The sequence below is a fragment of the Numenius arquata genome, chromosome 9 (assembly GCF_964106895.1).
Source record: "Numenius arquata chromosome 9, bNumArq3.hap1.1, whole genome shotgun sequence".
NCBI lineage: Eukaryota > Metazoa > Chordata > Aves > Charadriiformes > Scolopacidae > Numenius > Numenius arquata.
Window position 1 is genome coordinate 58,092,535 of NC_133584.1, and position 25,469 is coordinate 58,118,003.

General features: G+C 51.7%; 2 protein-coding genes across 2 annotated transcripts; both read right to left on the reverse strand.

Moving 5' to 3' along the window:
- Nucleotides 1–5,205: 5,205 nt before the first annotated feature.
- LOC141468444 (interleukin-17F-like) lies at nt 5,206–7,173 on the reverse strand. The gene is made up of 3 exons (XM_074153533.1): nt 7,147–7,173; nt 6,047–6,291; nt 5,206–5,443 (listed from the first exon to the last, which is right to left on the reverse strand). Exons 1-3 carry the CDS (start codon nt 7,171–7,173, stop codon nt 5,206–5,208), a joined length of 510 nt encoding a protein of 169 aa, XP_074009634.1.
- Nucleotides 7,174–12,790: 5,617 nt separating this feature from the next.
- MCM3 (minichromosome maintenance complex component 3) lies at nt 12,791–23,899 on the reverse strand. Its single transcript, XM_074153363.1, has 17 exons — nt 23,621–23,899; nt 23,189–23,301; nt 22,559–22,767; nt 22,132–22,262; nt 21,214–21,452; nt 20,211–20,319; nt 19,343–19,496; nt 18,688–18,819; nt 18,029–18,237; nt 17,340–17,514; nt 17,016–17,142; nt 16,525–16,675; nt 16,238–16,378; nt 15,937–16,043; nt 14,866–14,948; nt 14,461–14,536; nt 12,791–14,239 (listed from the first exon to the last, which is right to left on the reverse strand). The coding sequence occupies exons 1-17, from the start codon at nt 23,699–23,701 to the stop codon at nt 14,041–14,043; spliced, it is 2,436 nt and encodes an 811-aa protein (XP_074009464.1). The 5' UTR covers nt 23,702–23,899; the 3' UTR covers nt 12,791–14,040.
- Nucleotides 23,900–25,469: the final 1,570 nt, after the last annotated feature.

Here is a 25,469-nt window from a genome sequence, read left to right on the forward strand (position 1 = left end):
GGTCTGGTGGGAGGTGTCCCTGCCCATGGCAGGGAGTTGGAACTGGATGATATTTAAGGTCCCTTCCAACCTAAACCATCCCATGATTCTATGATTTGCCAACCCAATTAAATCCATGCCTTAGGACACAATCCTTTTTTTTTTTTTTTTTTATTTACTTGGCCTCGTGCCAACTTCATGCTCACCTGCTCACCTCTGCAAAGCTCTGTGTGTGTTGTATGTGCTCCCACAGAAGTGTTTAATATCATGATTGCCTGGATTCGCTTGGTTTTAGGACTATTTTCTTTCCTACTGCAGGTTCTCTTGTAACTCCTGGCATCACGAGCTAAGAGTTCTTCCTTCCCACTGCTCTGTTCAGTTGGAAAGGTGCAGAATCATTCTACATCAATGCAGCCCTGCCATGAAGTCACCTAATCAGTGCCTTTGTTTCTCTGGGCAAACGATCGTGACTACAGTCATGATCACAACAGGTGACCAGAGAGTAGGACCACTCTTTCAGGCCGGCACAGGTCTCATCGGTTTGAGGTTCAACAGATAAAGCTTGTTCTTTCTTGGCTTGGAGAATTTCAGTGCAAGTTCCTGCTTATTTTATGTCCTTTACTGATATCATCATGGGGGGAGCGGGGAGGGAAAGGGATGGGATAATTGCTGCAAAACCCTCTTCAACACAAAGGTTTCCACTCCAGTCCCGTTCCCTGTCTCAGTTTCATGTTGTTTTGCAAAATCTGAGCAGCAGTGGCTTAGCAGCTAGATTGCTTGGCAACTTGTGAGCAAAACCCAGCAGAAAGGGGAGTCTGAGATTGGATTTGTGTAGCAAATCACTAGATAACCATGCTCATCATTGCCAGTTACCAACGCAAGATGGACAGATACATGATGCTTGTAAAAGGTGATGTAGGTCTCACTCTCTGGCAAGCCTTACGAGGTGACAGAGGCCAGGAGTAGAGATTTCAGAAGTTTGAAAAAACAAACAAACAAACAAACAAAACCAACCCCCCCCCCCCCCAAAAAAAAAAAAAAAAATAAATTATACGGGCAAGTTAGAGAGAAGATAAACCAACCCTATTCATTTACTGGAACAGGGAACCTTGGCCATGATACAAACATACTGTGCTTACTAAGAATGCAGATAAAGCGGAAACATAACACTTTGCACTGGCAAAACCACTAAAAGTCACTCACTGAAAGCTTTGCCCAGAAAACGGTATTTTGGGTAAAGCCAACTCAGTCCACAACGCCCAAAGAGCATCAAGAGCCAACTTGGTCCACAAACCCCAAATTAAGCCCCACTCAAACATATTTTTAACTTCTTGTTGAAGTTACAGAAAAAAAAAAAAAAGTGGGGAAACTGAGCTAGTTTTCTGAAGGAAAAATATATAAATAAAAGGAAAAGAAAAGTTACACAGAAAGCAGGAATGGCTTTGTCTGAAGAGCTGAGGACATGAAGCTGTTACTTAGCAGCAATAATAGCAAAGATGGAAAAGAGTGGCAAAGGCAGAAAGCGTGGTTACTTTCTGGTGCTGAGTCTGGCTGGTATCTTCTCAGCTCCTGAAAGCCAGCACCAGCACATGGTCCCATCCCATCAACAGCTCTGAGCCCGCAATCATCACAGACATTCTAAACATTTGGGTTTTTTTGTCACCACCTTGAAACAGTGCTGTAGAAGATGCAGATTTGTCCCACACACCTTGACTCTTCTTAAGCACAAGGTAAAAAATGATATGAGAAAGAAAAGAAGAAGAATAGGGGGAAGGAGACAAGGGAAGGAGATCAAAAGTCTCACATTTTACCCCATGATGGTGACATGGGAGTAGGTTTCTGGTCTGATCTGTCAGGCCATCCCCCAGGACAGCCAGAGCTCACAGCTGATGTGGAAACTCACCCCATTATCTGTAACCATCATGCTGGCACCAAACCACAACCACAGATCCCCACAGGACTGACCAGCAAATTGCTCACCCCCTTAAAATTTTGCCTGTTAGGTCTAACTCTCAAAAAGCCACGTCCACTTCTGGCTTTTCAAGCCATTGCTCCTCTGGCTTACTGAGCACAAACACAAACAGTTCTTGGGTTGTTCCAACCTTCTAGGTTGCAACCTTTGCATTCTTTACATATTTAATTTCTGAGCACTTTTAAAAGCAATGATTTTATGGAACAGACTGTAGACCCTTTGAACACCACCCAGGAGCATCTGCCTGTTATCAAGGGTCCAGAGAAGCCTGACACACCTGCAGGCCAACACATCCACAGGTCAATGCATGGGTCTGGAGGAGACATCCACCCAGGTTCACATCACTGCTGTGCCTCACAGCCCATGCTAAGGCAGGGGTCTCTGCAGCAGAATCCCTCCAACATCCCAGGAGAGCTGCTACACACCAGGATCCCTGCTCGAGCTGCCAGAAAAGGCACAGCCAAGGGGAAGGGAGAGCAAGGGGACATGGAAAGGAGGTCAAGCAGAAAAGGGAAGGGATAGGAAAGGCCACAGGGCTCAGATACCAACCTGGGACCGTAGGTTGCTTGGCCTAGTAGCTTGCAAGAAGGCACTGCGGGACTGCTACAACACCTACAGCTGTGTCTTCTCCTCCTGGTAAAACAACCGAGTCCCCAAAGGCTGGACTTCAGAGGCAGAGATGCCCAGCTGGGCACCCAGGGGCTGGGACCGTTGCTGCAAGGAGAAGGAAAACAAGCAAAGCCTTTGACAAAGTCTGGTCCTCAGCTGTGAGCTGTGCTTGCTCTTGGTGCCGATATGAGTGTGCTGTTTACAAGAAGCATAAATTCGTTTGCCATGTTCTTAGACTGCTGGGAATGAAAGTCAACCACCTGCCTCGTCACAAAAGCCAGCATCTAAAAAACAACCAGACTCGTATTTACAACCAGCTGCACTCTAAGAACAATGCCATTAGAAGGAAATAACCCTTGTTGATCATTTAATTTAGAAACAATCCCCACGTGGAAGTGCCTGCCTTCCTGAGAGGTGTGTGGTTTGCAGCTGGTAGCGCCGGCTGCAAAACCTCATGACCCATGGGTGAGACTTCCTTAATTAGCTGCCTTCGCATTTTCTTGATTAGTTAATTCACCCAGTTAAAACCACTCTTAGGGTAAGTTGATGGGTGTTTAAGAGAAATAGCACAGCAGCTTACACCCGTTTAGCTGCAATGAACCCGGCACCCAAGTAATTATGTCTGGAGGGAGAAATGTAGGCTAGTTTTCTCCCCACAAAACAAGTGAGGACAACCCCGCGGGTGAGGTTTATTGAGAGGGAGAGAAATAGGTCAGGAGCAAGAACCGGGGCGTGCAGAGTGCGATTTCCTGGTCAGCGGTTACTGTAAGAGGAGAGCTGGTGTTACGCGAGAGTGCGCCAGAAGACGCCCCCATGGGTTTGCTCTCCACCACATGAAGAGCTCGGTGGTCATAATGAAACAGCTGCTGCCACAAATGAGTACAAGTGCTTGTAACAGAATGAGATGGTTTCCCCACCACCACCACCAGTTGCCCATGGCTCGTTGAACTGGCTCCCAGTGACCCACAGGGCAGGGAACGCACCCAGCTCAACAAACAAGCACCAAAAGAGTAATCTGGACCCAATGACTCATTTGACCTATCCAGGGGATGAAACCTGGGGTCTACCTGCACCAGGTGTATCTAATTTAAAGTAGCTTCTGTGCAGCCAAAATGAAATACGAGGTTTACCCTGGTTTAAATGCAGGTGAACAAGGAAATACAAGCTTAAACCCTCCACCAGCAGAAACCAAAGTCAGAGGTCTGAGAATTTGGCTCAGCTCTGGACGAAAGATGAGTATTGTTAAAAAAAGAAACACTGCAGCAATTTCATAAAATAATTGGTAATGAGTCTTGCTGGGCTGTGCTCTTTGTGTAGTTAAGGGAGAAACAGGGCAATTCCTCCTTTCCTCAGCTCAGCAGTCAACTCTGCCCTGGAGGTGTTTATTCCTTGTTCCCTGGATGTGGAGGGATCCTCATCCACCACTTCAAGCCCAACACCTAATATTTGGCTGGTTCAAGAGCGGTGAGATGAAACCATCTTTGCTCATTTCCCTGTGTTCCTGCTCAGCCAACCATCCAACTCGTTGAGAATTTGGGGGCTCATAACGATGACACCTTGTTTGGAAGAGGATGGGACTTTCCCAGCCCACATGAACCGGGCTTGATGCCCATCCCAAATTTCAGCTGCAGCCTTGTAGTGCGATGTCTCCCACCTCTTTACCCACCATCCTAGAGACCATCCCCAAAGTCTAGAGAACCTGATTCCACTGCGAACTCCCCCAGCGCTGCCTGTATAACCTCAATTCACTGCTTTCAGCCCTTTTTTGCATCTATTTAAGCTGCAAGTTCTCTTGTGCTCCTTCTTACTCATATCACTGCACCGGAAAAAGCCTGATGTTTGCTGAAATTGCTCGGTGTTACTGCAGCACAAGCCTATTCTCTGTGTCTGCTTTCATTTTGAGCTACCATAAAACAACACTCTTTTAAATTAAATACAAATTTTATTCAGTGGATAAGTTATTGAATAAATACAGATAAATATTTATCACTTTTGGATACTCTGAGCACATATAAAGCCATAAATATAGTCATAAATAGAACACATAAATAGAAATACAAACGCTCCCCGTGGAGCAGCAGTGAGACAAAATCAGAGTGTGATGAGGATCAGGCCTGGTGGCTTTTATGTCAGATTTACACTAGAAATACACCAGTGAGCAGTGACGGCCAGAGAAGGAAAAAGGGCTATGGGGATGAGGGAAGGAGGGAGAAGGTGCAGGAGGAGAGATTTTTTGTGGCCATGCTGGTTGGCATGTACACAGTAGGGCAATTTACTGCTGAGAACAGCTTTTGAAACTGTAATTCATTTGGTTCACCAAACTGATGTAAGCCACAATGAAAAAAAAAAAAAGAAAAAAAAAAAAAGCACTGCTTTACCCCCTCCCTGCTCGGAGTCACAAACAAAACTCTTCCTCCATCCCCCTCTGTCCCCTCCATCACCAGCCACCGGTGATTCCCATTCTAAAATCCATAAATAAATAACAGCAAGGATCAGTTCTTCCAGAAGGTAATTTGCTCAGATTTGGAAACGAAATGTCATGTTGAATTCCTGGGATGCAAGGTGGGCATCTGCGGAATTTCTCCAGAGGGATGCTCATAGGAGACATTTCCTCTTCCCAACATTGCCTCCTCTTCTAATCCCTCCTAGGATTGGTGGTGGACGACTGGAGCAGCACACGTGCAGCCCACGGTGATGACTTTCTTCTCCAGGCGGTAGATGGGCTGGCAGCCCTGCTGCTCCCGCCGGAGGACAAGGATCTCCTGTCGGATGGGGACGGAGTTAAGGCTGTGGTCCTCCTGCCCCAGTGGGTTTACGCAGCCAGAGAGGCGGCACTTGGCGTCAGCAATCACCTGGGGGAAGCGGTTGGGGTCCTCGTCAAGCCTGGGGATGGTGGCACAAAAGGGGTTTATGCACTTGCACAACACAGTTTGGCAGGATCTTCTTATTTATCTCCATGAAAGGCCCATACTATTTACCTCTGTGTCCTCATTATGAGACAAAGCCAAAGAATTTCCCTATCTTCAACATTTTTAGAATGATTTCGTAGAAACGGAATCAATTTTGGGAGGGTAATGCTGCCACATCATTCTTTAGGAGATGATGAATGGAGCAGAGCTGGGTGAAATACGGAACTTGTCACAAGTGAACTATTCATTTTTGTTTGGTTTTGTTTTAATTTCAGCATTCAAAAATATCTTTCAGCTATGAAAATGTAAAATTACAAGGTACTGACATTTTTCTTTTCCTAGAGTAATAATTCTTTGACAAATATCAGTAAGATGATTAGAAAACGTTCCAATGATGTCCCCTTGCACTGCAAACAGTTTCTCTGTCACCCAACATCAAAACGTAAGTGTGTGTCCAGAAGTGTTTGCAATATTCACAGGACTCTAGGAACATGCTGAGAACCAGCCATCATCCACCAAAAAAAGACATAGCTGCGCTGCTCAGATATCGCAATATAGATAATAACTAAATAGTTACCTGTAGTCCCAAGGAGCGAGAGACCGGTTCCTGACATCGTGGATCATCCTAGAGGCACGATCCGAGTTGCTGATACGAATGTCAACTTTCACTGTGGTAGGGAATTTGAGATCCTTTTGGTTCGGGCAACCTTCTCGAAGCCTCACAGAGCCACCATCCCTGCTGGGTCGAGGATGAGCCACCCTCCCATGGGGTGAGCTCCTTACGGTGAGTGCTAGAACCAGCACCAAAAACAGTGATCTGAACTGGGAGAGAGAAACGTGTCATTAGTTGTGCTCAGTCAAGAAAGAGAGAGCACAAAGAGCCAAGTCTTGACCGGTCTGGACCATCAACAGCCCATCTTCGTACTTGTATTTGGAAGGGACGAGCCAGCACGAGCAAATAGCACAATGGCAATGATACTCATCACAACAGATGCTGAACTCTAATTTAAATTCTGATTCATAGCTGGCTCTGAACCAGGAAGAGCATCTCTCCAACAAGCATTTCTCCTCCTCCGCAGTCAAACAGCAACGTCTTATAATCTACAAGGTGTGGTAAGGACTCAGCTGACCTAAGCCTCAGCTTTTCTAAGCCTATGCTTAGAAACCTAGTGAGCCATATGCTTTCTCAGGACAGGAAACGTTGGCCACCAAGCAGACATCTGCTGGAAATAACCCCTTTCTTGATGAAATCTGAGATTTTTGGGCAGTTTCCAGAAGCTAGGGTTTTAGGAAAAGAAGACAGATAAATGCATAGCTCTTAAGAAAGTCACAAGGGTTGACAGTGCTGCAAATACTACCCAGGTTGAAATGTAAATGCACTTCACAGTGACATTTCAGCAATTTCGATAGCACGTTGCCTGAGAAAAGGACCGTCTCTCCCAGTCCCACATCAGCAGTGCTGCCCTTGCAGATAAATAATGGATAGTCCATTGCCTCCTTGTCACCAACACCAAACCCACTTGCAAAAGCTCAGGACAGAAAGCTGTATCAGACCCAGCAACCCATTCAGCTCCCACTAAGACCAGCAAGAGTTGCTCCTAGATGACAGCATCTGCCTTCTGCTTTTTCTCTTGCAGCAAATATATCTTAACACTCATAACAAACATAAGTACTTACCAGCCCAGCGTAGTTGGCAAAAGCCATGGCAACCTCTCTGCTGCTTTAAGAGGATGCAGACTGTGAGAGAGCACCAGAGTTCTCCTTCTCCAAGACCTCTTCCACTCTGTGTGTGTCTCAAAGCCAGATGTGGTCCCCTTTTTATAGTGAAGTTCAAGCCCTACCATCCTTTCCATTGCAGCATACAACCGGCTTACCTGACCCGAGGTTAGGAGCTGATATTTCATTTTCTAGCCCACTTCCTTCCGTCTACCTCTAGAAAGGGGAGGGCAGAGACTGTCATCAGAATCCCAAATCAGCCAATACAGTTTATTCAGGCAGATAAAGAGATAAGGGAAGAAAAGGAGAAAAAAAAAAAAAAATTGTTCAAGAAGCTTTTTTTATTCATCCCCTTCCCACCCCCTCTTTCTAATAGTAATCACAATTAAACACATCTGTGGGTGCACTTCCATGTGCCTCCTACAAACCAAAGAGCAGAGATCAGCAGGCTGCAAAGTCAGGCACCCAGCAAGGGTTTCAAAAGGAGGACAAGACATAGAAGTTCACAGTTTAACTTCTCTTTGCTTCAATTGCACAACCCACCCCTGCCTCATCTCAGGGATCCCTGTGTCCTGCAGTGACCGGGCAGGTGAAGAGTAGATGCCCAGGGGATGTCCTCCAGGGGGACCTCAGGTTACCAGGAACTGGGATGCCTTCCCCACTCATTGCTGAGATCCCATGTTGACATGTTCTGGAGAGCACTTTAAAAAGCTTATGCGTGCCCTACAAGGGCCCTGAGAGGGCACTAATCAGCCTTACTGGCCTTGACCAGCATCACCATGGGTTTCCCTCCACAGCCCATCACCAGGAGCCCCATTTCAGTTCAGCTTTGGGCCCCGAGTCCCTGCCTGAGCTACACTGTAGGAGTGCTGGTTTCCTGCCCCTTCTCTGGCTTTGTCTATTGGATGGACCTCGGAGTAGCATTTCTCACGGAAACCTATTTTTATTGCAGAAAAAAGACCATGTAACCAGTTTGATCAGCTTCTCTGTGGAGAAAAGGCCCCCGAGAAGCCTCTCCCAAAGTCATGTAGCCAAGCTGGAAGAGGAGCACTGAAGAGTAGGACTCCTCACACAAATTCATCGTCAGTCCTCCAGAAAAAGAACAGATTCATGGCATTTTCAGTCCTGCAGAAAATCAGGAGCCTCTTACAGATTCAGGGCACTTTCAAACGAGAAGCGACTAATCCGGTCCCTGCTCTATCACCTCTCTTGAATAATACCAGCAGAAATCTCGACTGATGTTCTATGTCATTGCAGGATGTCATGATTTTGCGGTCTGACTCATCTGACACTTCAGAGACCAGCAACTCATCTCACATAATTTTTTTCACGTTTCAGGTTACCAAATTCACCTGAAGTAATAACAATTTTGTGACACATCTTCCTATTCTGACTGTTCGCATCTATAACCACGAAGAATCTACCGAGAGGCAGAGCGTGGAAGACCAACAGAGGGAAGAATTACCAGAAATCCACTTTTCTAACCCAGAAACTGACCCCTTTTTTTTCCCCCTGAGCCCTCACAGTGAAAGGAAAAGGGCATTGCCATAAAAATGGGTTGGATTTTGCAGGTATGGGGTTAAGCGGAAATTGTTACATGTGATGAAGTAATGATGTCATCGCGCCAAATACTGGGTTATTAGCCCCAACCACCACTTTCCACTCACATCTTCTGCCTTCAGTGGCTTGTAACTTCAGGAAGGATTCCTTCTTTGACCCAAAATTTCCTACGACTGAACTTTTCTTTTGTTGAACTTCGCTGAAAATTTGATCTAAAAGAGGTCACCTAAATATGAATCATTACAAGGGAGGAAAAATATTTGCTGTTTGAAAAAGCTGTTCACTCCCATGTTGCAAGGGTTTGGAGCAGAGACGGGGGCTTGGAAATAAAAGAGACATTTTTAATTTCACCTACAAGAACCCTTCTACACTTGAGTTGCTATAAAGGAAACCACTGTTTGCACTGCAGGATTCATTACATACTTAAGTTATGCATTGAAGGGGCTTCAGACATAAGACATGCCTCATTTCAGGTTGGGCTTGGATGCCACATCCTTCTAAGCTCCTCTGGACATTTCAGCTTTCCCACCTCACAGGAGGCACCTGTCCCACCTCCGAGGAAAGGCGGAATTAAAACTCTAGAGCAGACAGAAGCCAGAACTACTCAAATGCTGTTGAACCCAGAGGAGCAAACTCCAGGGGCTGAACCGTGACCTGCATTTCACTGACTTCGCTACTGGGCAAAGGCAACGCTGCGTCTCAGCTGCATCTCTGCAAATGTTCATAGCTGGAAGTCACGCTTCATAGAATCATAGAATGGTTCCAGTTGGAAGGGACCTTAAAGATCATCCAGTTCCAACCCCCTGCCATGGGCAGAGACACCTCCCACCAGAACAGGCTGCTCAAAGCTCCATCCAGCCTGGCCTTAAACACTTCCAGGGAGGATGCTTCCATGACATGATCATTTTCTGCTTTGGAAGCAGGTGCCCTGCCATGTGGGAGGGACTAGAGATGGCTGGAATCCTAATAAATTAACAGGATATATCTGGAAGTAATGTTTCTCTATCATTCTCTGCCCCACGACCACCCTGTCCCGTGGATGGAAGCCATCGGACCCAGTGTTGGTGTCTGCACCCCAGCAAGCCACCAGGAAGCTGCTATGAGAATAGGCAGCAATTTGAGGGCAGGTGTCTCAGCCAGCTCAGCTGAAGAGCATCAGAGGACCCTCCCGTCGCCTGCAGCAGCAAAGGAGGTAACGGGGCTGAAATCGCAACCCCTGAAATCTCTGGATGCCAGGGCAAAATAAATATTTCAGAGCTGAGCTCACCAGCCAAAGCACCTCCAGCAGCTTTCTCCTGCCTCGCTGGCCACCCCAGGTTTTCCCCTTCGTGATGAGCGGCACCATAAAGTCACCCACCTTTTGATTTAGAGAGCTGGCTGTATGCACCCATGCTTACCCCCCACACACACCGGTGTTTGCTGACAGCGCTTTATCGCCTCGATGAGGCTCGTGACCAAGTTGCAGACCGCAGCCCAGAGACGTGAACTGGAAAGACCAAATTTTGAGGGGAAATGTGGCTGGCCGAGCGTGCCACAGATACAGGCAGCAGAAACCTCTGTACAGGGCCGTCAGCATGCTCTGCTCCAGCACGACAGCGACCACAGCTCGGTGTCACCATTGGTGGCTCTCAGAAGGAACCGGCAGCACCTCCAAGTTCCTTCTACCGATGGGCAAACCTCATTTTTAGCTGTCACCCCTGGCTCGGCTTCACACTTTGGCCAGAGCTGCGGGTTGAGTGGGAGGCAGGGATTAGTTGATGCTGATGGTGCTGGTGTGGGGATTTCACTCCTATCCCACACCTGGGGTGCTCACCCATCCCGCAGCAGGAAGGTAAATAGAATCATAGTGGTTTGGGTTGGAAGGGACCTTAAAGATCATCGAGTCCCACTATCCTGCCATGGGCAGGGACACCTCCCACCAGACCAGGTTGCACAAAGCCCCATCCAGCCTGGCCTTGAACCCCTCCAGGGATGGGGCAGCCACAGCTTCTCTGGGCAACCTGGGCCAGGGTCTCGCCACCCTCACAGCAAAGAAGTTCTTCCTAATATCTCACCTCAATCTCCCCTCTTTCAGTTTAAAACCCTTCCCCCTCGTCCTATGGCTCCCATCCCTGATCCAGAGTCCCTCCCCAGCTTTCCTGGAGCCCCTTGAGGGACTGGAAGGGGCTCCAAGGTCTCCCCGGAGCCTTCTCTTCTCCAGGCTGAACCCCCCCAACTCTCTCAGCCTGTCCTCACAGCAGAGGGGCTCCAGCCCTCCCAGCATCTCCGTGGCCTCCTCTGGCTCCGCTCCAACAGGTCCATGTCTCTCCTGTGCTGAGGCCCCAGAGCTGGAGACAGCACTGGGGGGTGTCTCCCCAGAGCGGAGCAGAGGGGCAGAATCCCCTCCTCTCCCTGCTGGCCACGCTGCTGGGGATGCAGCCCAAGGTGCAGGGGGGTTTCTGGGCTGACAGCGCATGTTGAGCTTCTCATCCACCAAAACCCCCAAGTCTGTACTGTTATCAGAGGTTGCCCCGACCCACATGCAGGACCCTGCACTTGGCGTGGTTGAACCTCATGAAGTTTACACAGGTCCACTTCTCGAGCTTGCCCAGGTCCCTCTGGATGGCATCCTGTCCCTCAGGCTTGTCAGCCACACCACTCAGCTTCGTGTCATCTGCAAACTTGCTGAGGGTCCACGCAATCCACTGTCTATATCATTGATGACGATACTGAATAGCACTAGTGCCATTGTGGACCCCAGAGGGACACCACTTGTCACTGTTCTCCATCTGGACACTAAGCCATTGATCACTACCCTCTGGATGTGGCCATCCAACCAGTTCCTCATCCACAGTCCCCACACCAACCACCCCACAAGCTGTGGACCATCCACAGACCCACCAGCCAAGTCAACTTCTCTCCAAGCTATTTGCTACATCCTACCACCCGAGTCTATAGGATAGTAAAACAAACCAGCGCTTTACCTACCCTGGAGCTCCTCCTGGTGTCTTGTCATGGGAAATACAATATTAGCAGTTCCCCAGCTGCAAAGACAGGGAAAACACAAAGGCCCCAGCAGAAGGAGATGGCTCCAAAAAGCCACTCTGCCAAATGCCCTCACTGGTCCCTGCTGTGACCTGCAAAGAGGAACACCCTCCGAAAGTCAGGGAGAAGTGAGGAGAGAGGAAGGAAATGACAATATCCCCACTCCTACAAGCCAGCATCAGAGCAGCAGAAATTGCTGGGGAACTTTTTACAAGCACCCAGGGACCTTTCCAGAAGAAAAGGGTTGGTTCCTTTGCAGACAAATGAGTCAGTAAGAAACCACCTACACCCTGAAAAATGCACCTGGATACATTTGGCCCATCGCTCCTGCCCAGGAGCTTTGCAGCGTGGAAAGCACCACGGTGGTGGCCATGCAGGAGCAGAGCGTGTTGGCTGCCCAGAAAGCTCAGTGGTGGAATAAAGCCACTGAGACAGAACAATTCTGACCATCTGTGTGTTTAACTCGCCTTCACCAATCTTTGCAGTTTTATGAGCCACACACTGGCCATAGGTCTGAGGTCACTCTGCAGAAGCGCAATACATCCAACCAGAGATCTTTAGGAGGCTGCAACCACGCAAAATTCCCTCCAGACCTGAAAATCTGCTGTCACAGCTGTGTTGGACGAGGGGAGCTCAGAAATCAGGTTTTTATAATTCAACAGGTCTGTTTGCAGAGAAAAATAGGGGGTTCCCCTCCTCCATGTGCAATGAGATGCTACCAAGACCTCTTAGCCACCAGGACGCGTAGCTCCAGGTGGGCAGAAGCCACAAATCTGCTGTGGATGAGGCGGAAGTTGCCCACAACTACTACCCAGCCATCCCAAGGGCATTTCCGCAAGTGCCTGGTCCACCAAGGCAAAGGCACCGTGGTGGAAGGACGTGTCCAACACCAACCCCAAGCCCAAAGGGGGAGGCAGATGCCTGAAGGCTTTCCATACCAGCGCAGGTGCCCAGAAGACCGCAGAGTTGCATCCCCAGAAGTGGGAAGAGTTTAGACCCAAGTAAGCAGCAAGTCATGGGTGAAATGATATCTAGACATTTTTATTACTCAAATCAGTATTTACGGCATCCAGAAACAAGGACACATGAACTGTACAGGCGCCTGGAGACAGACAGAGACAAGAGCAAACAGCCTGTGCTGATGAGGGTCTTCTCCAAAGCTTAACCTCAAACTTGCCAAGACCAAAAAGAACACAACCCAATTAAAAAAAAAAAAAATCCCAATTCAGCAGCTCTGGCATCACGAGCAGCCAAGACTGGTCTGACTGCACGTTCGGCTTTTCTTGAATACCATCCCAAACCATAGGAGCTTGGAACCATAGGAGCTAGGAACAAGCTTTTTCCAGGAAATAGGTGACGATGTTTTCACAGAAAGCAAGATGATACAACCTCAGTAGGTGGTGGTTGCCAGCAGGACAGATGCAGGATCCCAGCTTCCCATAGCTTTGATCTTTCTTTGCTACAGGGTTTTGCCCATTTGTGGTGGCCCCGTTATATTCATACAAGCACGATCCCAGACTGGAGGCAGGAGCAGCTGGAGACCAAACCCACCTGCACCAGGGACATGTCCCCTGGGCAGCTCTGAGCATCCCAGGTCCTTCCCACCCACTCTGTGCCGAAACTCCCACAGTAGGGCTGTGAAATCTAAAAATCAAACTGACCCTCGGACGATGGAGTGGGTCAGACTACACTTGTCCCCGCATCACCAGAAATCGTCTTCTCCAAGGCGGGTGGCAAAAGAAAGAGGCTGGTCATAGCCAACAGGACAGGCATTAGGCATCTCTGCTTGCGAGACAACCAAATCTAGGCTACGTAATGGGAAAAAAAGGGAAAAAGGGGGAAAAATAAAAGCTTCACTACTAACAGTGGAGCTTCCATAATGGTTCTTACCACCACTGCTACTGAAGGCTGGATTCCTAAATCCAGATATTATTTTTTTTTATTTCAAAGGCTGGAACTAATATGACCAAAGCTAAAAACAATACAATAAGAACAATGATAACTTGCACTTAAGTTTTTCCTTTCAGCTCCTTGCAGAAACAAACCTCCCCAATACTCCAGTTTGGAGGCAGCAACAGTAAGAGAGCTTCCAGAGCTCCTGGCTTTTTTGGTGCCAGCAATGCACAGCGAGGAAGGAACGTAAAGTGCACAGACTCGAGCTCCCCAAAGTTCACCTTGGCCAGATGAAGCGTTCAGGAGAGAGTGGAAGGCAAACACAAAGAGTCTCCAGACTGAAAGTCCATGAGACTTTGGGCTCTCCCACCCAGAGGCTCAGATCAAGAAGATAATGTCATCAGACACCATGATCTGGTTGTCATCCTGCATGTGGGCCAATGCCATCTTCACTTCAGCCAGTGAGAAGGGCTCAGGGTTGTCACGGTTGATGGACTCCATCATGCTCTTCAGACCCACGGACTGGGCATGGGAAGCTTTGAAGACGTCCAGGAGGGCAGCCTTGAATGCTTTCAACCTGGTCAGGAAGGCAAAGAAGTAATCTCCCCCTCAGAGACCACACACACAAGTCCTTCCCCTCCCTTCCCAGCCCAGGATGCCCCAGCCCTTCCCCGTTCTGAGTGATCCAGAGCTGGGACCACCCACCACAGATGCATCTTCAGCATTGGACAACAGCTTGGACCCCCCAGGGTGGGGTGGGACACGCAGGGACAGACACCTCCTCCAGCCCCCGCTCACCTTGGCTCAGCCAACTCCGGTTTCTTGGCTTCGGCAGCAGCTGAGGCTTCGGGTGTCTTGGGAGTGTGTGCCTGGACTGGAGCAGAAGGAAGAGTTACCTTCAACCTGCCTGGTGTCCAAGCACCCAGAAAGCAAAAGCACTTAGCCACAGGACGGGGTGGACGATGCCAAACTCCCTCCCAACGTTGTTGCTTCTGCAGCGGTTTGGAAATGGATGGAAAAAATACAACTCTCCTGTCGCACATGGACATGGAGGGTTTCAAAACGAATTCATCTGGATTTGTGGGGCTGGATGGTGCCGCACAAGGGACCCCAAGTGACCCCAAGGCATTGGTGCTCCCCAGGGTGTGCAGACCCACCAGGGCACCTCGGGAGTCGGGTGCCAGTGAAACCCCAGGGACTCACCCTCCGGCATCTCCTCCTCAGCATCACTGAAGTCGTAAGGGTCGTAGGAGTCTCCCTCGCCTCCTGTGCGTGCCTTCTTTCTCCTGGGTGGGGGAAGAAGACATCACCCCTGCTCCAGCTGAACTGCAGACCTCAGGATCACACACCAAACCCCAAACTCTTGGAGATACTTGGCCAAGACCACGCAGGATAGCTGCAGCTCACAAGTCCAGCCACTAAGCCCTGCCCATGGCGCCGGACCCAAAACAGCACCAGCCCTGGTGGTTGTGGCCACAACCAGAGGGTTATGGACTGTGAAGGATCACAGAAGGGTTTGGGTTGGATAGCCCAAACCCCCTGCCGTGGACAGAGACATCTTTCACTAGATCAGCTTGTTCAAAGCCCCATCCACCCTGGCCTTGAATGTTTCCAGCGATGGGGCATCTACCACCTCTCTGGGCAGCCTCTTCCTGTGTCTCATCACCCTCATCGTCAAACATTTCTTCTTGATGTCCAATCTAAGTCTACCCTCCAGGTGGGGTCTCACCAGAGCAGAGTAGAGGGGCAGAATCACCTCCCTCACCTTGCTGGCCACGCTTCTTTTGATGTGGCCCGGGATGCAGTTGGCTTTCTGGGCTGCCAAGCACACGTTGGTGGCTCATGTCCAGTTTTTCACCCATCAGTACCCCCAAATTCTCCACCAGGCTGCTCTCAATCCATTCACTCCTTAGCCTGTGCTAAAGCACATCAACTGCACCAGTCAGTTTGGTGTCATCTACAAACTTGCTGAGAGTGCACTCAAGCCACTGTCTATGTCATTAATGAAGATATTAAATAGTACTGGCCCCAGTACAGGTGCCTGAGGGACACCACTTCTTACTATCTCCATTTGAGCCGTTGACCGCAACTCTTTGGACATGGCCAACCAGCCAACTCCTTATCCATCAAACAAGGATGTCCCCATATTTCAAATGTGTGGGAATGATCCACTAGGTTGAGCAAAACGTGGACTATTTCCCCAAGGCCAGCCCTGCCTGACACAACCTCAGAAGAGGATGGTGACCCTTGCAAGGGCCTTGCCCTGGCACCCACCTCCTCATGCTACGCTCCTCCTTGGGCTGTGACTCCTGGTCCTCCTCCTTCTCGGTGTCCGAGTCATCTTCCGCCTGCTTTCTGCGCTTCTTCTCCTTCTCCAGCACCTGGGTGGCAAAGGCAGGATGGACTCAGCCAATCAAGCTGCTTTTCAGGGGCCAACCCTGAGATCCCAAGATCCCACCACTGCCCCATCCCCATGTGGTCACCAGGAGAGGGCCCCATGCAGCCCAGGGTGCTCAGCCTGCACCAAATGACAGTTTTAGAACCTCTCGAGCACCAAGGGACACCTTCCCCCTACCTTTTTGAAGTAAGCGAACTGCACCAGCTCCAACGCCGCCTCAGCATCCTGCAGATCAACCGTCTTGCTCATCCTGGCCTTGGCGTGGGCCGTGGAGAGGCGAATCAGGGTCTCCAGGGTACGGGCCGTGACGGGGGAGGTCTGGCGGGAACAGAGAGGCATCTTTGCAATGCTGATCCCCACGGCAGCATCCCACCAAGGGTGGAAAACACCCGTAAGGGGAGAGGGGAGGCTGTGCCTCAGTTTCCCTTCTCCTGGCATGAGAATGAGCTGCTCCTGGGGCTCACCCTGGCGATGTCCGAGTTCATCTGGCTCTGGCTGCGCAGGCGAGAGTACTCCTCCGCGATGTAGCTCGCTGACTCCTCCGTCAAGACTGGCTTAATCATCTTTGCAACATGGATGTACTTCCTCATGAACTCCATGCTGACGATCTTCTCCCTGCGGGGGAAGGCGTGCACACCCATGTCCTCCAAGGTGGGGATGGGCAAAGGGTGTTTGCAAAAATGGGGGCTGCAACCCTGAAAGAGCGGTACTCTTCATGGGCATCCAGGCACATGGGGAATTCAGCTTGAGGAGATGTTCCCTATCTGCCTGGCGTGAGAGATCAAGCCCAGAGCAGGGCTCCCTTGGCATCCTGCCTATATACCTCCCCGCGGACCACCTGGAGCATTGCTGGCACCAGCTATCAGCCACTGCCTGGATGCTCAAGCCAAACCCAACAACTCACAGTGCTGGAAACCCCCAGGGAGCTCCAGGACACGTGGGATGGAGGACTCACTTGCGGCGGTTGGGTCCATGCAGGAGGTCATCATGTTTCTCATACACTTGGAGCTCCTGCTCCTCCTCCTGCACAAAATCGGGATCCTCCGTAGCCAGGATCTCCACGGCACTGCCCAGGGGCATGGCTGGAGAGGGAAGGGTCACAGAGAACGGGCTTTTAGCCTCTTGCAGTATTGCTGGAGTGACTTCCAAAAGCCACCAAAAGGAGCTTTCAACAAAGTCAGGGTTGCTGAACCCAATGAGCTCTCACTAAGAGGTGACAACCCACCAAGGAAGGACAGGACCAAGCAACAAGGCAGCTGCACAATTAAAGGTGACTCACCGTCCCCGTCCTGCTCATTGGGGTTGCGGTAGCGGTGCATCCGCAGGACGTGGTCTGAGATCTCCCTGTCCTGCTCGGGGTCCATCTGGTCCAGCACAATGAAGAGCAGGTCGAAGCGGGAGAGCAAGGAGTCCTGCAGGCCAATGTTCTCCATGGGCGTCTTGTACTGGTCATACTGCAAAAGCATGAGACAAGGGGTTACAGGAGACCCTCGTGGGCCAGTCTTGGCTGCCAGCAAGGCTGGGAGGACATCCTCAAGCCAGGCCTTAAAGGATGGATGTCCAGGCAGCTGGACACCACGCTAAACCCAGCAGTAAGGTCTCTTTTCCCCATCCTGGAAGGTGGGTGTAGCTCTCGTGTGCAAGGAATACACATATTTTTTGTGATCCCAGATCAGACACCAAGATTGAGGCTTGTCACCAGGGTAAGAGTCCACTGGGCTGCCTTGAGACACCCAACAGAACTCGGCAGAACCAAGCCAGGATAAGAAACCCCATGAGCCCCTCTCTCCTCCAGGAGGGCCATGAGCAGCAACAGAGACCAAATCAACCAGGTCTTCACTGTCCTACAGATCCCAGTTCAAGCAAGAACCAAGTCACTTGGTTTGGGGGATCTTTTGGGATCTCCTCCACCAAGACAGCTCCCAACATCCCTCCCTATGGAGAGGATCGGCAAATGCCAGCACTCACCCGGCCATAGACAGGGTTGGCCGCCGCCAGGACGCTGCAGCGGGAGTTGAGGCGGGCGTGGATGCCAGCCTTGGCGATGGTGACACGGCCCTGCTCCATCACCTCATGGATGGCTGTGCGGTCGATGTCGGACATCTTGTCGAACTCGTCAATGCACACCACCCCCCGGTCAGCCAACACCATGGCCCCCGCTTCCAGGCGCCGTTCACCTGGGGTAGGAGAAAAAAGAGGGTCAACCACCATTCAGCAGCTCCACACATCTCCTGCCCTGCCACCCTCCTCCACCACAGCACCACCTCCTCTGTCACTAGGCTAAGCCTCAAAGACCAGCAGCACCCTTCAGGGCTGTCCATCTCCTACCCAACTTGACAGTAGAAGGAGGACACTTAAGGATGAGGAGCAAGCCCATGAGGAAGACAAGATCCAGGATGCTGCTAGTCCTCACATAGGGTCCACCAAGTAGAAGAGGAGTGGAGAAGACCACCACCTAACAGAGGTGGACTAAATACCCTGAAACACCACTATCATTGCCATAAAGCTTCTGGATGGATCAAGCGTCTCTGCAGAACAAACAGCAGCCCTGGATCTTGCAGAGTCCCTTCCAGGTACTAACAAGCATCCCTCTGCCAGCTCCCATCAGGAACCAGTCTGCTCCTCACCAGTTTCTTGGTCCGTGGTGACAGCGGCTGTCAGGCCAACACCAGAGGAGCCTCTGCCAGTGGTGGGGATGGCACGGGGCGCAGTGCAGAGCACGTACCGCAGCAGCTGAGACTTGGCGACGGAAGGATCTCCTGAAATGGAGAAGACTGCATTCAATAATCACACATCACCTGGATAACGTGTCCAGTTTGGGGCTTCTTGGTGGGGGAAAAAAGAAGGGGACAGAGAAGTGGGTTTGTTCAACCTTCAGAAAGGAAGGTGACCAGATGTCTCCTTGCCTTCCTCAATGGCCCAATGGGAAGAATGCATGGTGACGGGACCAGACACAACAGGGACAACTTGGAACACAGGGAATCCCAATTGGATGGTGGAAGAAAAAGAAATCTCCTTGAGGGTGGTCAAATGTCAGGGTAGTGGCCCACAGAGTTTGTGGGATCCCATCCCTGGAGATGTTCAAAACCAACCAGACAAGTCCCAAAGCAACCAACCTGATCAACTAGTGACACTAGCTCTGCCTTGTGCGCATGCTTGGACAAGAAGCCTCTGGAGGTCCCATCTAACCTCAATTACTCTATGAAACTAAGTCCAGAAAGATGCTTCTTCATTTCACTCCCCAACAACAACTGAGGGTGCCTCTGCCCAGCCTTTCCAGACCTATCAGCAGGATGTTGATGTCTCCTCGGATGCGGCTCCCATTCTCCAGGACCTTCTCCACCCCTCCAAGCAGCATGCAGAGAAGAGCCTTCTTGATGTACTCATGCCCATGGATGCTGGGAGCCAGGGATCTCGCCAGCTGGTTGAAGATATCCTAAGGCAGAAGAGACACGGCACAGCCTGTCAGATGGACTGCAGCTAATAAGAACAAGGAGCAATGGTCCACAAATCCATTTCAGAACAAAAGAAGGGGTTAATTCCCATCATAGAACCACACGGATGAAAATTATTTAGAAAGGAGAAGACCGTTTGCCAGAGTTTTCTTTCAGTGGGGGTCTGAGGTCCTAGACCATCCTGACTGTCACGGTCACCCAAGCAAGCGCCGAAGCAGCAAATCCTGTGAGAGCAAGGCTTTCTCCTCTCCGCACTATGAAGCGAAGGCATGAGCAAAGGACCAGTCTGGGGCAGACACTTATTCCCTCCATATCTCATTCTGGTTTGGGGTTTGCAGAGGAAAGAGGGAGGTGTTCCTCCTGCAGAAGAACTTCTCTGGCAACCAGCTGGCAGGGTCAGGAGACACACAACACAGACCAACTTCTGTCCCAACAGTATTCTGTCCAGCAGGCAGGAGGGATACTCTGCGAGCAGCACAGAAGCAATGACAAAACCACCAAGGACCTAATCAAAGCCTAAGCAGAAAACGCAATGAAAACAAGTGGAAAAATCCAGCAACATCACTAAGAAGGTTGAAGAGTTACTTGGAACCCAACAAGACACCTCCATAGACACATGTCAAGCCTTAAAGCTGCTCTAGCTGAAGCCTCACGCTTGGCTACAAGCCCGCCTCCTAGAACTAAGGCTTAAATACCTTGGAGTGACTCTTGCTGAATCTCTTGATCTTGGCCACATCAGCAGCAGAGTAGAGAGGCCGGACATCTTTGCTCATCTGCTTCACATGGCAGGCAATAAGGATAGTCCTGGAGAAGGGACACAGCCACGATCAGGTCTGAAAACCCCAAAGAGCCTACAGGTCACAGCAAAAACACAGAAGAAACTTCCACAGGGTCATCATTTGCTCTGGGAAGTCCTGGGGTAGGGCTGGAAAGCTTCAAGAGCTGTAGTCCCCTCTATCTGACTGCACCAGGCCATCAATGGAGCATCTTTTAAGAGCATCCAACCCCCTCTGTGCATGGCTTGGAGCTCACTGATGCTAAGGAGCAAGGTGCAAAAACACTTCCAAGTGATTTAAGCCAACGTTTGGCCCAGCTCTGTGATGCCCACCTGCCTGCCCTAGAATCATATAATTGTCTGGGTTGAAAAGTACCTTTAGGATTGAGTCCAACCATCAACCTCACACTGACAAAACCACCACTAAACCATGTCCCTCAGCACCACGTCTGCCTGACTTTTAAATACCTCCAGGTATGGCGATTCCACCACTTCCCTGGGCAGCCTGTTCCAAGGCTTGACAACACTTTTCATGAAGAAATCTTTCCTAATATCCATCCTAAACCTCCCCTGACACAACTTGAGGCCATTTCCTCTTGTTCCTTTGCCTGTTCCTTGGGAGAAGAGACCGACCCCCCCCTGGCTACACCCTCCTTTCAGGGAGTTGTAGAGAGCGAGAAGGTTTCCCCTCAGCCTCCTTTTCTCCAGGCTGAACATCCCCAGTTCCCTCAGCTGCTCCTCACAAGACTTGTGCTCCAGACCCCTCACCAGCTCCGTTGCCCTTCTCTGGACACGCTCCAACATTTTAATGTCTTTCTTATAATGAGGGCCTCGAAATCTCATTCCCTCATTTCTCATCTTCCAGAGATGTGACCCGACTGAAAAGGGTGGGAGGGTTGAAGTCAAGCCAAAAGAAGGCTCACCTGAAAGTCCCTGAAGTATAACCCCCCTTCTTTCCTGGCAGGCAGCGGTACGTCCCCACCACCTGGATGCGGTCCCCAGGCTTCACCTTGTCCACCAGGTCATCATCCAGAATGACATCCACCGAGCGTGGCAGCTGCCCTGCTGGTGCCTTCTCAGGCATCTCCTGGATAGTGATGGTCTGATGGTCCTTGTAGACCGAGAGGCCGAACTCTGTCTCCAGGGGGTTATTCTCTTCATCCTAGAGGAGGAACCCCAATAAAAAAAAGGCTAGCACCATTTTTCAGGAGCACGGGGAGAAGAGGTGGGTCAGCTGAGCACTGGGAAGACAGGCTGCATCACCCAACATACACAGGACTGCTAGAAAGGGTTGCTTCATGAAGACTTGTGGAGGCTAGGGTTCACCTACTCCACAGCCCCCTCCAGTCTGAAGCTGCCAATACCTACCACGCCTGGTATGTTAGGTCTCTCCAAGCCCTGTCCCTACTGCAGGCAGTGGTGACATGCCACCCACGCAGAAGGCTGCGTGCAACAGGGACAAAGCTCAGGTCAACCTTCTTCCATTCCCTAATACAGGGAAAACACTCCAGGACAGCACAGGCCTACACTGACCTGGGTCCCAGGAGCAGCAAGACTTGCTGACACCCCCCCAAGAAACCACGCAGAACCAACATCATAACTAACATCTGAACTAGGGGGTCTGGTGGCTTTGTGTCCAACAAAGTCTTTCTTCACATGTTGCTAGTAGCTCTCTGGGACTGTCACACATGTGATGTGCCCCCTCTCTCTCTCTCTCTCTCCAAGGGCTATGCCGGCAGAGGGAGAAAGGATGCACACAGATATGAGATCCTGGGTTCAAAAATGGCATGTTCTCCGTGGAGGAACCTGCTGATGCTTCCCACAAGGCTGCTTCACCTCACCTTTGTAGGGTAGATGGAGCTGGATGGGAAAGCATCCAGGGAGGTCATGTCCGTGTATCGACGCTCAATAGTCTTCTTGGTAGCTGGGCAATAATGGACGCTCCGGACGATCTTTGGACGAACCAGAGAGCCTGGGGTTGGAAGAAAGAAGAGTTGGAGTCAGGGATGTCCCACCCCTCTGTCAGCAGACAATCCCCAAAAGGGTCTCCACCACTGAACTGCACTTGGGACACAATTTGCTGTCAACCACGGCCAGGATCTGCTGAGCTTAAAGACCATCCCAACGCTCAAGACCTTCTGCCAAGCCCCCTGTTTCCTTCACCCAGGTTACCAGGATGTACCATGGCTCCTGGGCGATTCCAGCCCCTCCGCAGCCAACACCTGGATCCACCACCCCCAAAGCCCTTGGATCTTCCCCCAGGCTCACATTTTGTCACGATGCCCTCCACGCAGACAATGCAGCTGAGGAAACAGGCCGTCAACGTCCGCGGTGACACGTGCTTGGAGCCAAAGCTGCCCTCCAGCCCGATGTAGAAGTCCTCATACTGCTTGGCGTAGGTGGCATCAACGGAGGCGACGAAATCCTTCAGGGCGCGCTGGAAGGCGATCAGTTCCTCAAAGGCATTGCTCAAGAGCCTGCGACAGAGGGAGGCGACGATGAGGACCCATCAGCAGCCCCTTCTGCCTTCCTCCTCAACGCCTATCCGTAACCTCCACACGCTCTGAGAAGTCACTAGGAGCAAGAGGCAAAACCACCCCAAAGCCCATCATAGCTCTGCATCAGGTCCGTTGCCACCAACGGCCGGGAGCTGAACAAACCCAAGCACACCTGAAAAAACTTCACGTGTCCCTGAGCAGACAAGCCTGGTCCAAAATGCATCCCCGAGCATCCCAAAAAAAAAGATCCACCTTTTACAAGGAATCTGCTGCACAGGACAAAGTTAGGACCTTCCTTTCCACAAAGGAGCAGCAAAACTAGGGCTGGACCACTGCAAACCCACCGAGGGCTCGGTGGGAACCACCACCACCACCACCCCTCCCCCGGCCCCACACCCACCGGCTGGCCCTCTTCTCGTTCTTCCGCCGCAGGTCGTTGATGCTGACGAGGAGGCGATACTGGTTGTCGCTGATCATGTCCCGGACTTTGCTGTGATAAATCCCTTGATCTTCCTGCGAGAACGGGTGGGGGAAAAACACCCCAAAAAAAACCCCAATTTACTTCGCATGCCTGAGCCATCCCTCCCTCCCTCCCTCCTTCCCTCCCTCCCGCCAGGAGCTGATCCCTGCAGAGCTTCCTTCCCTTTCGTCCCACCGACCGAGTACCGGGGGGGGGGGGGGGGGGGGGGGGGCGGGAGGGAGAGAGGGACCAGATGCTCCCCGACGCCCGGGGACACTTGGGGGTGGAGGGGGGGGGTGGAGGGGGGGGGGTGGGGGGGGGTGGGGAATGCAGCACCCCCCTCTCCCAGCGCACCCCCGCTCCCGGCCTCACCTCATCGTCCAAAAAATCGAGGTAGTCGCGCTGCGCCTCCCGCAGCTCCGCGTCCTCCAGCCCGCCCGCCGGTGCCGCCATGCTGCCGGCCGCTCGGGGAAGCCGGTGCGGGGGGGGGGGGGGGGGTCCGGAGATCCCGGCGGAGATCCCGCCGCGGCTGGAAGGGAGAAGGCGGTAGGAGCCGAGAGGAACCGGCCTGGCCCCGGCAGCACCCACGATCCGATCCGACCCGCCGCGATCCGCGCCCCGCGCTACCGCTTGGCGCCAAAACCCGCCGCCTTTCCCGCCACCGCGAGACCGTTCCGCCTCTCTCCCGCCCCGCGGCGCTTCTCATTGGCCGGCAGCGCCCCACGCCCGCCAATGGGGCAGCGAGACAGTGATGCGCAAGAGGTCCAGCCAATCAGAGCGCGGGGGGGCGGGGAGGAAGCCCGTGGGGGAGTCGCGCGCTCTTCTGCGGCCGCGTGGGCTGCGGCGGGTGGGAGGGGGCCGGGGCGTACCGGGGATCGGCTTCGGGGTCCCGTTGGCCCCGGAGTCCCGGGGGTCCCGAGATCGGACCCAGAGTTCCAGGGACCCCTGGAATCCCCGGGATCGGTCACGGCGGTTCCCGGATTCCCGTGATCAGTTCCGGGGCTCCCAGGGTTCCCGGGATCCCGGAGGTCCCGGAATCCGTCCTGGGGCTCCCGGGGTCCTGAGGGTTCCGGGGATCCCGGGATCGGCCCCAGGGTTTCCGGGGTGCCAGGGTTCCCAGAATCGGCCTCAGGGTCCCGGGGTTGCTGGGATCGGTCCCCGGGGATCCCAGGGGCCCGGGGTCCTGGCGATTCCGGAGGTTCGAGGATCCCGGAATCGTGTTCGAAGGTCCCGGGATCAGGTCCGGGGGGCTGAGGGTCCCGGGGATCCCGGGATCGGGCCCAGCAGTAAAGGGATCAGTCCTGGGGGTCCCAGGGGTGCTGGGGCCCGGGGTCCATCCCAGCGTTCCCGGGGTCCCTTGCCTCGCTCCCAGGCACTTGAAAGTCACCAATCGGCTGAAAATACCATTTTATTTTAAAAAAAAAATAACAAACGAAAACCACCAACCAAACCTACTTTTTATTTTCCTATGGCATTTTGGGGAGCTCTGTTTCCGGGCGGTTTTGCCCCAAAGCATGCAGCCCGGGCATCGCTTTCCCCCTTCACATGGGCCGGGGCGAATCCAGGGGTTTGGGGCCAGAGACACAAAAGCACCAGGTTTTGAGGTTTTTGCTCCAAAAAGGACCATTTGGGATGCATCCGAGGAGATGTGAAACCATGGGAAAGCGGGGACAGTCTCCGGGCGGGAAAACCGGCCGTTCCCCCTTAAAAAATATTTTCGGTATCCCTTAAAAAATCTTTATCTCAGTTTAAAAATAGAACAAAGAACCAGACAAAACTATTTTGATGAGCGAGGCATTGAGATATTTGAACTTGGCTGAGTCCCCGGCACGATTTTACGGCTAAAAAGCAGGTTTTCCAGGGTTGGTAGTAAATATTCCCCCCGGGAGCCGTGTAAAATTCCGAGGCACAAGCATTCCCGCTGCCGGATCTCACCCGAGGAAGCCGCTTCCACTCGTGTTTCGGAAGAGGAGCAGGAAACAGCCTCTGCCCTGTTTCCCATTTTCCTTTCGTCTGCCTGGACCCAGATCCCGGTAAAATCATGGGAGATGTTGCCGGTAAGGGCCGCGGCCGGTTGAGGACGGGGTCAGGCCCAGTCCTGGGTGTCTGTCCCGCTCCTGCCAGGTTTGCTCACGTTGTTCTGCATCACAGTAAAAGCTCAGATTTTCCTTCTCAGGCGCTTGGAGCATTCCATGTGATGGAGCCGTAAATTTGGCAGGTT